General features: G+C 38.1%; 1 protein-coding gene across 2 annotated transcripts in view; it reads left to right on the plus strand.

Moving 5' to 3' along the window:
* LOC132551366 (ankyrin repeat and KH domain-containing protein 1-like) overlaps positions 1–17,674 on the plus strand; it is a 30,812-nt gene extending 13,138 nt beyond the window's left edge. Inside the window, exons 12-36 of one of the 2 annotated variants that reach the window (XM_060215504.1) lie at positions 136–263; positions 575–712; positions 1,077–1,170; positions 1,324–2,247; positions 2,467–3,309; positions 3,534–3,679; positions 4,014–4,156; positions 4,573–4,678; positions 4,882–4,989; positions 5,125–5,300; positions 5,488–5,549; positions 6,887–7,083; positions 7,374–7,585; positions 7,858–8,018; positions 8,324–8,647; positions 9,086–9,191; positions 9,396–9,563; positions 10,130–10,177; positions 10,488–10,634; positions 12,096–13,609; positions 14,323–14,592; positions 15,532–15,747; positions 16,556–16,776; positions 16,898–17,047; positions 17,328–17,674. In XM_060215504.1, coding sequence (XP_060071487.1) covers positions 136–263; positions 575–712; positions 1,077–1,170; positions 1,324–2,247; positions 2,467–3,309; positions 3,534–3,679; positions 4,014–4,156; positions 4,573–4,678; positions 4,882–4,989; positions 5,125–5,300; positions 5,488–5,549; positions 6,887–7,083; positions 7,374–7,585; positions 7,858–8,018; positions 8,324–8,647; positions 9,086–9,191; positions 9,396–9,563; positions 10,130–10,177; positions 10,488–10,634; positions 12,096–13,609; positions 14,323–14,592; positions 15,532–15,747; positions 16,556–16,776; positions 16,898–17,047; positions 17,328–17,363 — 6,638 coding nt within the window. In that variant the 3' untranslated portion in view covers positions 17,364–17,674. The remainder of the gene's footprint in view (positions 1–135; positions 264–574; positions 713–1,076; positions 1,171–1,323; positions 2,248–2,466; positions 3,310–3,533; positions 3,680–4,013; positions 4,157–4,572; positions 4,679–4,881; positions 4,990–5,124; positions 5,301–5,487; positions 5,550–6,886; positions 7,084–7,373; positions 7,586–7,857; positions 8,019–8,323; positions 8,648–9,085; positions 9,192–9,395; positions 9,564–10,129; positions 10,178–10,487; positions 10,635–12,095; positions 13,610–14,322; positions 14,593–15,531; positions 15,748–16,555; positions 16,777–16,897; positions 17,048–17,327) is intronic. The other variant, XM_060215505.1, reaches the window with a different exon arrangement.
* Positions 17,675–18,518: the final 844 nt, after the last annotated feature.

The raw sequence follows: 18,518 nt of genomic DNA on the forward strand, positions 1-18,518 counted from the left end.
CAAGTAATCCTTTAGGAGAAAAATGAAAATATAAGTATATTGTTAGAAATTTTTTAGAACTTCCATCATTAAAAAAATTAATTGACCTCATTGACTCAATGTTATAAGCTGACTTGCTAATAATCCAATTAACAGGTGCGGATGTGAACAGACAAACATCTACTAATGACCACACAGTTCTGTCTCTGGCCTGTGCTGGTGGCCATTTGGCTGTAGTTGAGCTCATGCTGGCCCATGGTGGTGACCCTGCACACAAACTCAAGGTCAGCTCATCCGTCTTTATTATAAAAGGAAAATTGTTTGATTATATTAAAAAAAAGATGCATTTATTTCGAAATATTTGTTTGTTCTTATACAAAAATGTAATATTATCAAGATCATCACTTAATTTAATTGTAGCAAGCGTTTTGTAAAGTATATCAATGGTAAATCATATGAAGGTTATGTGGAAGAAAATCATTTTATAATATCTATGTATATTTTCATCAATTGACAATAAATGTAGTCAAAATATGTTAAATTCTTGATTAAATCTGAAATTCATTTCATAACATTGGGATATTATGTTCTACAGGATGGGTCCACTATGATCATTGAAGCTGCTAAAGGAGGCCACACCCAGGTGGTGAAGCTATTGTTGGAGTATCCTAACAGGGTCTTAATGAATTCCTCACCTGACCTTGCTCAGCTTACAGACCCCCATCTGTCAGAGGTAATTTCTTGTATAGTACTGTACTGAACAATGAAATAAAATGCTATTCAAATTGGCGCATGCAAATTACTGTTCAAAAAATGTTTTCCTTATGAATATCAAATTACTTCAGTCTGAAGTAACCTTAAAAATTAATTGATCTGTTGTCCTTTTCTTATTGGACAAGAGCATATGTTTAAATACAATTTCATTTAATTTTACCCATTTATTTTGCTAAAAAACAATGTTCTTTTCCAACATATGCTTATGCTGTGCACTCTTTTGCATACAGAAACTTCTTTTCATATCTTGTTGGCAAGATGACAAATTATGATATTGTTACTAGAGTATATTGATAATTCCTTGAATATTGTGACATTGACAGGCTCGTGTTCCTGTTCATGGTCTGGCGAACATTGTCCCGCCCAGTGATCCAGATTCAACACCATCCAATAACTTCACCCCGAACATACAACCAGGTAAGTTTCTATATAGAACTGAGAAATTAATACATTTGGACATAACAGAGATATCTATGATATAGTCAACACGATACAGTGATAGGAGGCAATAACCCATGAACTCTTCCAAAAGTATTGACCATGCTACATCCTCCGTATCATTCTTTTCAGGGGCAACAACAAAGAAACAGGGAGAGAAAGAAATGAATAATCCAGTCAGAACACAGGAAGTTTGGAAAAATGTACAGAAAAATATTGGCAAAAGGCCACATAATGGAAATGGGGAGCCTGTTGTTAAAACAAACAAGTCCAATGTTCCTCTGCCACCAACTGATGTAACGTCGAATAATGCCCAATACCAATATGGGGAAATTGGAAGTTTGCCTGATTTGATACCTGAAGAAACTCTTGATGTGAAAGCGAGAGAGCGCTTAGAGGCCATCATCAATAATGTTATGGACAAAGAATTAGACAATACATCCACAAAGGAAGAACAAATCTTGCGTAAACAACAAATTTTGCAGGAATTACAAAAAGTTGAAAGGGAACTTCAGGAAAAGGCTCAAGCCCAACTACTTATCAGTGCTCAGCACCAAAGGGAGCAACAACAACAGCAACAACATTTACAACAGGTTCTACAACAAGGGGCCAAGGTCCTGCAGCGTACCCTTGAGGTCCAGGTTAAACGCAAGCAAGACGAATCTACAGCGGACAGTCAGTCCTCTGAGGACCAAGACAATCAGGAAGGAGTGGAATCCTCACAAGGGTCCAATGACCTGGACAAGCAGGTTACTAGTCTGTTTGCCCCTGATGGGTCCACTGTAGGACAGATTGTGTTCCCAAATATTCCGTACGACGGACTGTTACCTGTAACCCCTAGTCAGACAGCCCAGCCTGGCACTGAGGTTGTTATGGAGGGTAACAAAGAAGCCTGGCCCAGAAACAATGGTAACGTCCCTGTCAAGCGAAATGGAAACAAGTCAGGGACACGTGGCAGTGGAGGCATGAAAGTGTCTAACACAACCACTGCTACCACTACTACAACCACCGCTACATCTGCATCACAGGTCAATGGGGTTGCCAACATTGAGCAGGGTATGTTTTGCAATTAATTAAAAAAAATGATAAATATCAAATGATATAAAGTAATTGCTATATGTTATTGCTGGAAGTGAAGGAAGAAGTGGCCTGAATTTGTATAAAGATGTAAGTTAACAAAGAGACTAATTAAAGAATAACCTTCTCTATGTACAAAGAGACTAAAAATAAAAGAATAACTTTCTGTTATTTTCTTGCATTCATTTGTTGTTATAGGTTTACAACAGCAAGCAGCTCCAGGATTACAGCAGACTGCAGGTAACGGTACATCCACACTGGCACTATATCGCCAACAGATCCAGAATATCCAGGCAGTACGCCAACAACAGCAGCTGACAGCGCCCCAGGTACAGCAACAACATACCCAGACAATCCAGTTCCCCCAGCTCCAGTTGACACCAGAGCAGCAAGAACAGCTGCTGCAGATGCTGAGTCAGCAAACCTTGCCTGGCCAGCCTTTGGCCCCACAGCCTCTTGCTCAGCAGCAGTTCCTTCAACAGCCTGCCTTGCCCCAGACAGGGGTTCAACTTCTTCCACCTCCCCAGCCCCAGGGGGCACCACCGGCAGGGCAGGCTCAGCAGACACAGGTGGTGCCCTCGTCTGCAGCAACTGCTGCTGCATTAACACAACAGCAGTATCTTACCCAGCAGCAGCAACAGCAACTGCTTCAACAACAGCAGCAGGCCCAACTGCTTCAGCAACAGCTTCAACAGCAGATCAAACCGCCTCAGCCAGCTCCTCCGGCTGTTACTGTGCCAAAAAATGCCCGCAAGCAGAGGAACCTGTACAATACCCAGACTATATTACAACCTGGAACTGTCTTGTCACCTGGTGGAAGTCTTGATAATATCACCCCACCACCCTCTACCCCACTAACCCCCAACCCCTCTCCTGCATCCCCACAGAGCATTTCTCCACTGTGTGCTCCAATCGACCTTGATGCACAAACTGAGAGTAACCATGACACTGCGCTGACTTTGGCCTGTCATGGTGGTCACTCGGAGCTAGTCAACCTTCTCCTGTCCAAGGGAGCTGATATTGAACACCGAGACAAGAAAGGTAAGTTTCGGGCTATTTGATCCTTATCGCATTTACATACATAATTTGGTGTGAGAGAGGAATCATTCATTGTTAATTAAAGAGTGTTTAACCTCAATACTGTTGTGCATATTTCACTAAGACTATGTTTCAGTAACAAAAAAGACCAAGTAATATATTGTAGCTAAAATGAAATCCCTCTAGTTTCTTAGAATTAGGCCTTAATTTAGTGGTATATCTTGCAGGCTTCACACCGTTGATCCTAGCTGCTACAGCAGGTCATGTGGATGTGGTAGAGATTCTCCTTGACCATGGAGCTGACATGGAGGCTCAGTCGGAGCGGACCAAGGACACTCCACTCTCCCTAGCATGCTCAGGAGGACGATATGAGGTAAGGACATGTATAGTGTTTATCCTTGGTTGAAATAAATTTAAGTTGCTTTCAGTGAACAGAAGTCTTCTAAGATGAAAATGTTTGCACTCTAGTTTTTCTGATTTCATCCATATATATGTGTTCAAAACATTTCATTTTCCTCCTGATAGATGTATCGGTTCAGATTTTATGTCTGATAATATTGAAACAATTGCAGTATTTTCTCAGGTATTACAATGCATTTTCCCAAATATTCATATTTTTCAAGAAGGATCAATTGTTATCTAATGTCAGAATCTTGTGAAATCTTGTTCTAACCTACCCAATAAGATTTTACTGTTAATTTTGACAGGTTGTTGAGCTGCTCTTGGGACGAGGTGCCAACAAGGAACACAGGAATGTGTCTGACTACACGCCGCTAAGTCTGGCTGCTTCAGGTGGCTATGTAAACATCATCAAGTTGCTGTTGTCTCATGGAGCAGAAATTAACTCCAGGTAAATTAATCACAACACATCTCTTCTACATTGTACTATTAGATAAGTACATATGACTTGTTGAGGATTCAAAATTGTAGTCAAAGTGTCCTGTAGTTGAGGAGAATCTGTTTTATGTGGAGTTGTGAATAAAAGTAATATTAACACTTTTCTTATTTAAAAAGCTTTACATATCAAAGTTGATGGTAACCTGCTTGAGAAAGTTTCAGCATAGTAACATAAATATTGGTAGATGGAAAGACTTCAAATGAAAAACATTACATTTCTTGTTTCATTATATGACAGTTACATTCAATCCAATTTAACTGATGATCTTAAATTTGCTAAGATAATACATTTTGTGATTGTAACTTATATTCATATTTCTTTGCTTGATTAAAGACAAAATGAATTGATGATTTGCTGTTTCTTTTTAGAACGGGTAGTAAGCTAGGAATATCACCTCTAATGCTAGCAGCGATGAATGGTCATACCCCAGCGGTGAAATTACTGCTGGATATGGGAAGCGACATTAATGCCCAGGTAAAGAGTAAAGTAGTGAAAAAAGTCTTAAGTGAGTGATGATGTAAATATATTGCATAATAAAATTTTTATTGGAAAAAAGGGAGCCCATGGCAAAGTGATTTTATAATAACTAATAACTGATAATATTTATAATTTATGAAGTGTATTTTTACATTATGGAGGCATGAATATTTGTAACAAATAATGCTAATTTCTTCCAGATTGAGACTAACAGGAACACTGCCCTAACACTGGCCTGCTTCCAAGGTCGTCATGAAGTTGTCAGTCTGCTAGTGGACCGTAAAGCCAACATCGAACACCGTGCTAAGGTAAAATCACAGATTTTAACATACCCTTGGTTTGCTGCTAGTTCATTGCTTTTACAATTTTATGTGACTTTTTTTGGGATAAATGATATCAATTTCAATTAGCATTAACCTACTTTTTCCTATTTTTCCCCACAGACGGGTCTGACACCACTGATGGAGGCTGCATCAGGAGGTTATGTAGAGGTGGGGCGTGTCCTCCTGGACAAGGGAGCTGATGTAAATGCCCCACCTGTCCCATCCTCACGTGACACTGCTCTCACCATAGCTGCCGACAAAGGCCACTACCGATTTGTGGAACTACTTCTCTTAAGGTAATTACCGCTATCCTCTCAATCCCCCAAAGAAAGGTTAGTTGAAAGGGTATGCACTGGCTTGTGGAAATTAAGAATCTTTCAATTCATGATAAAAGAGATTTTTATATTGTACTATGTAGATATCAAAGAAATTGGTAACCATTTTCTTATTTGATTGCTTAAGGTATGTAATGGTGTATTGTAGGGGTGCTGCTGTGGATGTCAAAAACAAGAAGGGCAACTCTCCTCTCTGGTTGGCATGTAATGGTAAGTACCATATAAAATTAAAGTTTTCTTATAGGATGAGTTTGTGGAATCAAACTTTCCTAACAGGAGTTTGTACAAAGCAATGCTGTATTGTTTTTTCTATGGAGAAGTAGATTTGTTATATTACTTAGGTAAGTAATTACTCATCCTCGATACTCCAGGGGTTACAATCACTTTCGCACTTTTACATCCCTGGAACTTTTCATGGCAAAATTGAAGGTTCCATGTGGACAAGATGAAGAGATAGGTTTGATCCTTTGATGTACATAAAAAGAATCTTTCTGTCACATAACGGTATTGTGGATGGTTCCATAAAAACCCACGTAATGTGAGGATCTTTTTTTTTTTTTTTTTGAGAAAAGAAATGTCCAAAGTGGGGGTGCACACATTATATAGCTATAGGATTTTCAAGGCTTTTTTTTTATTGAAAAATAGAAGATACTGTGAGGCCAACATTGAATGCTAGGATTATCTTGTACTCAAAACCGACACAAAAAGGATTTGATGATTTATTTATGAACAACAATAATAAATAAGATAATTACTGTATATATTAATGTAAAATCTGTATAAAGTGTTTATAAACATGATAGCAAACTGGCAAGACAAAACTAACAATCAGCAAAGACAGTGCCCTGTTTGGGACTTTGAAAAACATGTTGATCATAATATCAAAACACTTACATGTACAACTCTTAAAAAAAATGACAGATTTCATTTTATTCTCCTTCAAGTCTAAAATCTCCACGAACCAGAAGATATGGGCACATGGTCAGTTTACATGTGTAATGGCAGAGGTTATCGTTGACATATTAGTATGGGGAGTGTGGTTTTAGCCTTATTATTGGACTATGGATTGAATTCAATTAAAATTGGTCTTACTGATGTTTAAGAAGAGATATCTATAAGTGTAATAATAACAAGGGAATAGCCTCTGCACGATTATCTTACCAAAATGTGTAATGATACACTGTTTCTCATTTGACAATACACATATATATGCTACAGTACACTCTGTGCGAGTCAATTTCGTGCACCGTATACCGAGTCGGCTTCAATTTAAGTCAGCTGGTGCGGCACATTGTGTCAGCGAGACATGAAAGAAAACTTCAGTCACGGAGATCGTAATTACCTGGATTGGTCATTAATAGGTAGATAATGACTTGTACTGGTGATTTCAATGTTGAACAGTGTGTATGTAAGATAAATAGATCTCGGTTGAAATTTCATCTTGGTTGGTGGGTTATATGTTTTTTTGCCTTCATGACTTTTGAACGAAATTAGGCATCTAATCAGTAGCCATTTATTTTGTGAGGTGCCTATTTCTTTTGTTGCAGGGGGACATTTGGATGTTGTTCAGTTGTTGGTGTCAGCTAAAGCAGACATTGATAGCCAAGACAATCGTAAGGTTACGTGCCTAATGGCATCATTCCGCAAGGGGCACATCAAAGTGGTTAAATGGATGGTGAAACATGTAAATCAGTTCCCCTCAGATCAGGAGCTTGCGCGATACATTTCAACTGTCGGAGATAAGGTAAATATAGTTTTTATTTATTTTTTCTCCTAAAGATGTTGATACAGCTTAGTTATTTGATGTTGCATACATCAGTAGTTACCATAAAACGTGTCTCGTTTCCAACCTTTATGTTAAACATATGTATGAGGACCTTACTTTTAAGAAATTCATAATTGTTTAATCAGTACAGTTCAGTGAAGACTGAAACAATGTAAAACTCACTACCTGCAACGAACTGGATGTGTTATAATTTACACTGTAAGAGGGACACAATTACTGATTTTTCAATTTACCTTTTGACTCTACAGGAGCTACAGAAAAAGTGCCAGCAATGTAAAGAGATCATTGTGAGCGCCAAAGACCGCCAGGCAGCTGAGGCTAACAAGAATGCAACCATTCTGTTGGAAGAGCTTGACAAGGAACGCCAGCATGAGGAAAACCGCAAAGCAGCTGCTGCTAAGAAAAGAGAGCGCAAAAAGGCTAAGAAGCGTGAGAAGCAACAGGAGAAGGAAAAGGAGACGTGAGTTTTTCACAATTAGAAAGTCCTGTAAAGTCGCATTGTAAAAAAAAACTTGTGCTCTCTCTCTATATATATTGGTGATGCAAAGAGGGGGAATAACAATTACATGCATCAAATAAGGAGCATATGAACTAAATTATTACAAGTTATTAAATGTGATGTTGAAAATAGTATTACACACCCATGTATGACATTTTCTATCACATTTATCATATATTAAGCTATTTTCCTTATGCTGAAGTGGTGGTGTAACACAATTGATTTTGTCTTAGTGAGGATGATTGTCTGGTGAACTGCAGTGTAGAGGACAGTAAGAACTCTTCCCCTGAGCCGGAATGTAACAGTGTGGAGGAAAATCCTGGGTCAGAGGATAGTAATGATGTGGAGGAAATAGTCATGGAACCACCTACAGCCACCATTGTGTCCACAATTGGTCAGTACTTACAACAATTCCTCATAATCACCTTAATTCTTTAATGCAAGTTTTTAAGGAATGAGATCTCCACTCATACACATCACGACTACAAATTTGTGCAAATGATAAAACTGGGATGCTTTTGCTAATAACACATGCTCTATGTATGTGTTATTGTAGTTAAATTTGATCTACATGTGAAACTTTATTGATTTAGTGTTCAACTTAGCTTTGTATTACCTTCTCAAAGATGTTTGTGTTGTTGGTATATCTTCAATTATTGAGGTGATCTTACAGTCTTCAATTACTTTGTTACTCTGTAGGAATAGCATTGCCAACAACTAACATAGAGCCAAAATTTAGCAAAGTGAATCGCATGAAGCCAACTACCAACACCAACAATAAGGTGGAAAGTGGGAAGGTGAACACAACCGAATCCAAGAAAAATAAGCGAAACCGTGAAAAACGAGAGCGATATCCAGATGTGGAGAACATGCCAATTCCGACGATGTCTACTGATGACACCACTACAACAACCACCACCATTACGGTACGGCCAAGTCCAGGACGGACAAACAACCGCAACAGTACAGCCACACGCAAGAAAAAAGGTGAACGTGATCAGGTTCTCAAGAATGCAAGTACAGGTAAGTCAGGGTTTAATTGATGAAAATACAAGCACAGGTCAGTCAAGCAGTTAGATGGGTTGATATAGAGGAAGTTACTGTGACAATGATCCAAGTACAGGGTTTGATACGTTAATGTTATAGTGACAATGATAAGAAATATATGTACAAAGCAGAGTTTAATAGGTTATGGGAAGGTTATAGTGACAATGTAAAATTGTTAACATATTATAAAAGGGAGTAGTCCAAAAATCTAAAGAGGATTTGTGATTTCATGCTTAGGAAAATGAGACAATGAAGATTCTATATGTTCTTGTCAATGTATTTGTATATTTGCCACTCCGACATTGCAAACATTGTTTCAAATGTATTAAATTTGAAACAGATTTCATGAAAAAATCTATAAATATGTGAAACTTAGTTTCACTTTTTGTTATCTCACTTTTTGTCATTGTTTAGGCATTGGTGATTTGGATGACTTTGGAACATTACCTGAGAATATGAAGATAAGTGATAGAGAGCTGGAGAGAATGAAAAAAACTGGAGGAAAAGCAAAACCTTCTGGGTTTGTATAGATATTGTTTGCTTAAGAAAAAAATTACCAAGATTGATAAATGTGAATCAAAAGGTAATAAATGGAAAATCCTGACAACATCAAGGACAATATGTCAGTTTCTTTGATTAATATTAGATCAGGAAAAGCAATTTCCCATTTCAGACAAGCTGATTTATAAGTCTATTTTGACAATTTTTTTGTATTTTTCGGCAGATCTGATGTGGATAACAAGAAACATCACCACTCTCATCCGATGGCAGACAAGGGTAATGTTGAAGTGTCCCCAGCCCCCTCCAGTCTGACTGTAAAGACGTCGCCCCTTGTCAATAGTCCTAAGAAAGGACAAAAGAAAGAGGAAGGCTGGAAAGAAGTCACAAGAAAGTAAGTACTGCCTTAATAGTTCACTTACGATTGAAACCTTTCTGCCGAAATAGATGTTGTGTTGCATTTGTAATGAATGCATTGGGACATTGTTGTATTTTTGGAGGTGTTTTATGCCCCCGCCGTGAAAAGTTTGTAGCATTGAGTGTTGCTCCTGAGCTTCATTCTGTCATTCCATCACAGGTTAGGTTCCTCATTTCATCTGTCATAGGGTGTGATATTGAACTGAAATTTAGTTGTTATTTTGACAATAAGATGCAGTTAATGTTTATTCTGGTCAACTTATCTTAACACATTTTCAAGAAATTCTCAATCGTAAATCTTCATACTTCTCAGTGATTGCTGGCAGTGGCATTTAAGTCACTCCCAAATATGACTGGTTTTTTCTTTTCATTGTTTCCTGCAAAGTGAAAATCGCTTAACCAAACAAAAAATTGTTTTGCAAAGGGTACATTCTCCCAAAGAAAGCAATTGAGGATGTTCGTTAAAAACATTCATATTCAGGTGATTTTTATTTACAGCATGATAATGGTACTTCTAATGGTTATGTTTTATTTTGATTTCAGAAAATCATCCACAGCTCCAGATGTTAAAGGTCCAACAGGCCGAGACAGGTAATACATAGTGTAAAATCTCCTGTGACCACATGTATTTCATCCTGTCCTTTCTGACAAATAGGTCTAGTCTAGTAGATTTTTCCCTCCCGACAGTACACATACTTGTCAATGTAATCAGAAAGTTTCACCAATTTTCAATCCTGTATAAAACTAAACTGTTTCCCTAATCAATACTGACATCCTTTTATATAGCTTGAGGAGGTTAGAAAAGGGACAATCCATTAATGATAATGATAATTATTGTGCAATTTATGCGAGACAAGCTCTCTAGCATGAACCTTTTTTTACTTACTATTTGTGACTTCAGATCAAAGAAAGTGCAAGTGCCGTCAGCGGCAATCAGTCGAGTTATTGGACGAGCAGGATGTAACATAAATGCAATCCGAGAGGTGTCTGGGGCTCACATAGAGGTGGAGAAACAAAGAGGCTCAGGAGAACGTGTTATTACCATCAAGTAAGTATCAAATGTATATGAGTATTTTCTGTTTGTCTTAAAAGAAGAAAGAATTTCACAGTTGTCCTTCAAGGTTATTATATCCTTTTGTAGGTAAGAGTGGGACAAGCTATCCTGTGAACCCTAGGACAGATTTATTTTATATTCACACCATACCATCACACCACTGAGTTCTTCACCTTAAAAGAGATTTTACATTAGACACATTTAAACTTCACTTTAAACTCACTTTTTCGAATGGAAATACTTGTGTACAAGCTATCTCATGAACCCTAATCAGATTTAGATAATTATATTCACTCTAAATATCAAACCATGAAGTTGCACACCTGAGTACATTTTAGTGGTTATTGAACAAATTGGATAATAATGTTTTTAAAAAAAAAATAGATGAGTTTATCAAAGTTCTTTTTCACTTTGCGGTACTGGTTGTTGGCATAAAATATCTTTCATTCTTGATTCTTGGAGTGTTTAAAAGTCCCAATTCATGCATCATTTGGCAAATTTACGTCATTCAGAAAATTTTGGAAAAAATTTCCACTTGGTATGAATAAATTGAAACATACTTAAGCTATTAAGAAAACTTTGTAAGGATATTGAAACCAATAAATGATAATTAAAGTCGATTCTACTTAACATACAAATCGATGCTAAGTTCAGAAGGCTATTAACGAAAAAAACCCTATCTGCATACTCAGATGTACAGGTGTAGTGGGTGTGGTACTAGTAAACTGCAAAAACAACATGTGCTGCATGTTTTTTGTGACATCATTTCATAGGTAATACAGTAGTATAGCCATTGGAGGACTCATGTGTACTCCGAATACAGTGTTTACATGTTTATGGTAAATAAGGACCTCTCACAGAAATGTCTTAAAGATTTTTGAACTTTCTGTTTGGCAAAGAAAGTAAATGGATGCATATTTACACACAGTGAATATCAACAGCTTTTCATATAAATAACTATATATAAATAAGTATTTCTGAGGTAAGTAAATTTTAACTGTATTGATATAAATAGACTATATTTTCTCTTTGCTTATTTAGTGGATGTTGTGTACTTTGGAGCTTTAATTGGATAACAGATTATTTGAGCACATTGTGATGTCAAAGAACATGATACGGTTCACACCAGCTAGCATAGCATAATGTAGTCAGTCATTCATGATTCTTAAAACAGAATTGCACTTTGAAATGGTTTCTATTGGCAAGACTTGTAGTTGTACCAGGCATAGTAGTCACTGATCAATTGTAAATAATCCTATTAATATATTTTGTTTATTTTGTCTTTACCTTATCACACCAAAGCCAAGTTGTAGTAAGATAAAAGATTAGTTTCTGCCAAGAACTACTATAACATAGAGTCAAATAAATAGAAAATGTCCAGAAAACCTTGGTTCTTGTCTCATTATCTTGCCATTAATGATATTGGTTCTATAGGGATGTCTTTTTCTATTTCAGGGGTTCTGCTGATGCCACTCGCCAAGCACACACTTTGATTTCTGCCCTGGTATCTGACCCAGACAAGGACTTGCAGGAGATTATTCCCAAGCTGAAAATAAAGCCTTCATCGTCCAAGGATCAGTCCATATATTTCTCTGTGGACGCTGCCAACACTGCTCTAGGCACCATCAGCAACAACATCATCAACCCTGCCTCACAGGGCCTTGGCCAGAAGTCAATTGGTAACTGGATACCTGTGAGGAGTCAGCCTGGGAGTGTATCCTCCACTGGTGTGACAGGTGTCAGTAATGGTGTTCTACGTCTTTCTGGAGTCTCAATGGCCAATGCTCCCTCGGGTGGAGGCATTGTGTGGGGTAATACCCCACCACAAAACATAGTCAGCTCTCCTAGACGCAACCAGTCAAAACAGTCCTCTGCAAGTGCTGCATTCCCTTCACCAGTAGGAAGTGGGTCAGACAAGACAGCCATGCGACAGCTGTTCCCGAATGAGAACAAGAAGGGTGGTGGTTTTGGCAGTCCTTCTCAGACGTCCACCAACACCACTGTTACCTACAGTTTGGCATCAACTTCTGCGGCCAAAGTCTCGACAAGTGCTTCCACATTTGTGGTGAAGTCAGATAATGGAAAGTCTTCAGGTGGAGGAAAATCATTACAAGGAAGGCAACCAGGACCTGGCACCATCAAGGTCTTGCAGAGGCCAGCAAGCCAGAAACAGGATCCACTTCCCATTATAAGTAACCAACAAGTTGCCAACTCTGGCTTGCCTGTGACATCTATTGATGGCCATCCTGTGATACCGCCCAACAGCAGTGGAATGCCAGGCTTCTCCCCTTTCAATAATGCATTTAGCAATGTAGCAGAACAGGTGCTTGGCAATAAAAAGGATGATATTGCCGAGAGAATGAATTTCGCCAGTGTTGCAGCGGCAGGAGTAGTTTCATCCATGGTGAATTCCAACAGTCCTACACCTGAAATGATGAAAAGTGATGCTTCATTGCAGGCTAAAGCCCCAGGATACAGGGTGTCTGGCTCAAAGCCATTGACACAACAGGACCTAGCAGATCCCACCAATAATCCAATGTTTGCTGGAGGATTCCCGCAAAATCTTGCAGATTTGGAAGCTGCCAGAACACCTGGGTATAGAGGAAACATGCCAAACCAGTCCCCATCAATGTCACCACGTTCTGGATCATCTACCTCAGGTGGGCTTTCTCCGCGAGGTCAGCACATGATGATGGATCCCAACCAGATGTCCATGGGCTCCATACCGTCTTTGTCTAGTCAGAAGGACGAGTATTCCACACCATCTCAACCCATGACTCTACCAAAGATTGAGAGTACACTCAATCCCAATGCACCCAACTTTACATCACGCCAGCCAGGCCAGATAAACCACCAGGGTCCAAATGTACCCAACCCCTCCTTTCCACTGGGCTACATACAAAGTCTGTACCAACAGGCCCTGGCGCAACAGCTCATTCAGCAGGCTGCACCAGGTAAGCCTGCTCCAGGTAATGTACTTCTTACTTCTTGTTTCAATTTTGTGAATAATATACCAACGAATATCCTGATTAGTTATTTTAGGACAGATTGGGGTTACTTGAGTCAAAAACATTTAACAATTGCCTTTTGTCTGTTTTTGTTAATTATTTTTGTAACAATTGACATGTAGCATATCCCCTGGATGACAAGATCCAAAATAGGTCACTTAGTGCTTGAAGTTGTCATTTCTTTATGTAAAAATTTGGGTGATATGAAGATGTAGCAACCCCCACCCCATTCCAACCCCAGGCCTATTAGGAACCTATAAGGATCAGATGAGGAACTTCGGGGAAGGGATTATCTTGGTGATGTGGTTTTGACTTCGTAGGAATTTTAAGATTTTGCTTAGACCATGGTGGTAATGGAAAAAATCTCCTTTTGTATTTTCAATTATTTTTGATGACATTAGGAGGAAGTTAATTTGTTAACACTGCGCTTGAAACTAGAAAAGAACAAATCATTGATTTTAAAATGTGAAGTCATTGAAACCAGACAGAAAGAGCAAATAGAAAATGAAAATCATTATGAAAAGTTGGAGCATTAAGTGCAGTATTAAGGTTAATTGTAATAAACATTCAGTTGGATGTATAATGTTGATAATTACTTTATGGAGATTGCCTTGGATTAAATCATATTGTATACCAGTAAATCTTTGTAAATGAACGAATTTTTTCACTTCTAGGTGGCATTGGTGGACCCAATCCAGGTATCGTACAATCAAATATGATATCTCAACAGGATTTTGCCAACCTTATCCACCAGTTTGTTGCCAGTGGACAAGCTCAGGCCCCTGGGGGTCCACCATCTGTGCCGGGAGGTCCACCACCAACAGCCCCAGTTGGGATGGGTGTACCAGGAGCTAGGCCACAGAACCCACCACAGCGTCCCTTCTCGCCCCTGCCACCGCAGGCACGCCCAAGCAGTGCCCCCAGTATGGGTGGGATGCCGAAAGGTACGCAGGATTCTAATGTTTTTCAAAGATGTAGAGTTACAGACTTCTTGTAGAATAATATCTTTATAGTAGGGATGTCAATTCAATTAGAAATAACTATTCAAGTATTCGTCTGATTCATTATTTGAATATTCGTTTTCATGCTGACTACAGAGGGTACGCAACTTTCAGTTTCAGAATGCAGTCTTAACTCACTGTTTAGCCTAAGAACTTGGTTTTTAAAATGTGAAAATAGTAAGAATATATGTCAGGGAAATGGTTAGATTTGAGGAAACGTATACTTAGAAAGTCAGAAATTGGAATTCTTATCATTTAATAACTTAATAATGGATTTCTTTCAATGGAAATATTGTCATAATACATGCATCAATTATTTGGCAATTAAAATGACTGTAGGAATTAATCAAAGAAGCCATAAGATTCATACTGGTATACCACCCATATTTTATAATTATTGTCCTTAAACATCCGATAGAAAGGACCTAATTAGCTGCTGATTAAATTGACCGACAATGGTGTAAGACCAAAGTTCACGACAATATTATAGGTATAGCTTTGATCCTTGTTGTTTTACACACACAAGGTGCGATACTTCCTTTAATAGGAGTGGCTTTAAGCCTTCCATCAATAGGCTAATTGATTAGTGTCATGAGGAATTTTACAGGTGTAAAACTTTGAACACTGATTTTACCTTTATAGTGTAGTTGATACTAATCAAAATGAAAATTGGACAGTCAGTTAACAGTGATCTCCCAAATCCAAATGATGATATCTTACAATCGCAAAATTGAATATTCAAATATGATTTTTCTAATTGAATATCACCCTAATGAACAAATATTTGTTGACATCCCGATTTATACACATCTTTCATATTGTTTTTTGACAAACTGTCTTGGGTGATTGATGTATTCCATTAAACTTATGCTGTGATTACAGAAGGACCTTCTCCCGGCCCCATAGGCCCTCCTCCCAGTGCCACATCACCCATGGCTGCGACACCACCTCTCCAGGAGCAGATGAAGGGTGACCAGGAAAGGCGACCACCACGTCCTGTAGGTGCTATTGGGGGCGAGCGTGCCCAGAGAAGAGCACCTGGGGCAGGTGTGACAGGAGGAGGACCAGATTATGGGAAATATTGGAACCTTGCATCAGGTGGAGTTTATAAGAATACTCATAATACTTCTTTAGACAATGTTACTTGGGATATACTAGAACAGTCATGTCTTGTATGAATGTATGTTTATCTGATTCATTGCTGTTTACCTTCAACTAATTCTCTGAAACTTGAAGAGCAGTTTGGTCTCATAAATTCATCAGTTTATTTTGATGGATTTTCATAGGAATTATGTCTCATTTGTGATATATCTTTGTGCATTAAAATGTATCAGTTTTGTTAGAATAGCTTGACTTGCATTTTTTTCTCCTTATCTCCAAAACGTTCATAGATCTATACCACAGGTAGTTTAACCTCTCATGTGTATATTTATATCTCTCCTTGGAATGAAGGAAGACATATCATATAAGTATCAGTCCCTCTAGATCTCGTTCTTTTAAACAGTTAAAAGATATCCTCAAAACTTAAAACTTGCACCATATAAAAATGATGTGCAGTGCTCTGCATTTAGGTCATTGACCTTCAAAAAGTGTTCATTTTTTTTTCTTGATTTCTTTTAATTTGTGAAAGATATCTCAATGAAAGTTCCAGTATACCTTAGGGGATATGGGCATACCTATTTTAGAACATACGTGTATCGTGTTACTCTGCATAGAGGGAAATGACTTTCCACAATTTTTTTGTGTTAGAGGACCAGCAGATTGGAGTTAATATCTTCCCTCGTCCCTGCCTCTTACTGGATATAGACTTTATTAGAAGTATGTTTAGAAGGATTAACTTATAATTTTACTTTGGAAACTTTAGGAATACCAAATTAACTTAATATATCATGATGTCTCATTACAGAACTGAATATGCAGTGGAACCATGGCAGTACCAGTGGAATGACTCCAGCACAGGGTACACCACCTACTTCCTCGTCTGTGATGAACCGTAGCAATATGTCATCCACGCAGACTTCTACCCACACAGAAGAGCGAGTGGGGCCAAGTCCCTTGCAGAATCACACAGACTATATGGAAGCTCGAGGTGATATGACTGAGCCGGGCATGGACAAGACGCTACCGGTATGATATGATTATTTGCTTTTATGGTTCCTTTTACAACCACCATTTACAATTTTCTCATTTCCATACCAGTAATACAGAAGATGTTGATTGATGGTCTTTCCCTATCTTATCTTAACAGAACCAGAACATGAGTAGTATGCCATTTTTTGGCAAGGTAATGGATGGGGGGCACTTCCCTATACAGCCGACCTCCTTCAGCCCAGGCCCAGTAGGGGATGCTATGTGGAACCCCCAGGTCAAAGGTCAGGCGCCGGAGACCTCAGACAAGGTAAATCTGCACTTTTCATATGTTAAGGCAGTTGAGGATTCGGTAATATTGTCATTAAAGAAGACTACTCTTGTGTTAAAATGTCCAATTTTGGCTGAAACTGTAGATTGCATATACAGTAGATTTATTTCAAAAGAAAAGTGATATTACCTAAACCGTAAATTGATTTTTAAGGAAAGTAGCAAATATTTTAAGAAATGAGAAAAGGGAACAAACGTTTTGATGAAGACTTTATTGTAGGTTTTTGATATTTGAAATAACACCAGTGTTTCAATTTCAGATGTGGAATTCATGGAGTTCACAGACGAGCATGTGATGTGTGTGAGCTCAGCATTTGACTTGCTACAAAAAGTAAAATTGAATGTCAGATTAATCTTCCTGGAGTAGATGGTTCTTCGGTAACCTAGGACTGGCTTGATTCCCTTGTGATGTGTATTGGACTGCATCAAGTCATAAAATGATACCAATTTATGTTCAATTGAAATGAAAGAAGAATATTTGCTTATTTCTTTTTGTTTTGTTTATTTTTTTTCCTTGTTACTTCTTGAGGCAAAGCTATTCCTTTCTTGGACACATAGATAAATGTAAACAAGGTATATAATAAATACAAAAACCAACCTTGACAAATTTGTTGTGTAATTTTTTTTTGTCACCTTTGCATTGGAAAAGGGTATAACATAATGTCTGTCTGTCTTTGATGTTAAGGGCATATATGCAATTGAATTCAGACAAGAACTACATGATTTGCCCTGTGGGTACATCTTCAGGAAGTTGTTGCATACTGAAGACACTGCAACCTACATTTTAGCCCACCATCATCAAATGGTTGGTGACTCAGATCACCCTTTCTCTGTGGTCATATGTGTGTCCTTTAACAGTCGTTGTTATCGCTAATTCCTTTGTTAAAGGTTACAAGGAGTTTAAACAACTTCTCATGAACTAAAAGGCCTGGAGGCATGATTTTGGGTGGTATGTTCCACGGATGAAGCCCGACAAATTTTGCAAAAAAAAAGGAAAAGAAAGACCTTTACCTGTATTCAGGGTCACAGGGGTAAAATTTTTGAAACCTTTTAAATGACTTATTGTTTGAACATAAAGGCCTAGAAGCATGATATTTGGCTGCTATATATATTCCAGGTAAGTGCTGGCCTATTTGGCCTCTTGTTTTGGGACTGATTAGAAAGAAAATGGTTTTAGACAGTCATAATCTATTTCTGCTGAAGTACTGGATGGATCTTTCCCAAATTTCATATGTAGGTTCTCTTTGGTCCAAACGTTATGGCTGATGATGAGCAAGCAGTCATATTGGATATTGCCTATGAAAATTTATCTCAGTTTGATGGGAAGTACTGCATGGATCTTCATAATATTTCATATATACATTCCCCTGCTCAGTAGTGTGCTTTTTTGATTCTGGGACTGATTAGAAAAACAAAAAGACAAAGTTTGCATTTTCTCAAATTTTGTCCAT

Source organism: Ylistrum balloti, unplaced genomic scaffold (assembly GCF_031769215.1).
Source record: "Ylistrum balloti isolate Yb309-2 unplaced genomic scaffold, AGI_CSIRO_Ybal_v1 Utg370196, whole genome shotgun sequence".
NCBI lineage: Eukaryota > Metazoa > Mollusca > Bivalvia > Pectinida > Pectinidae > Ylistrum > Ylistrum balloti.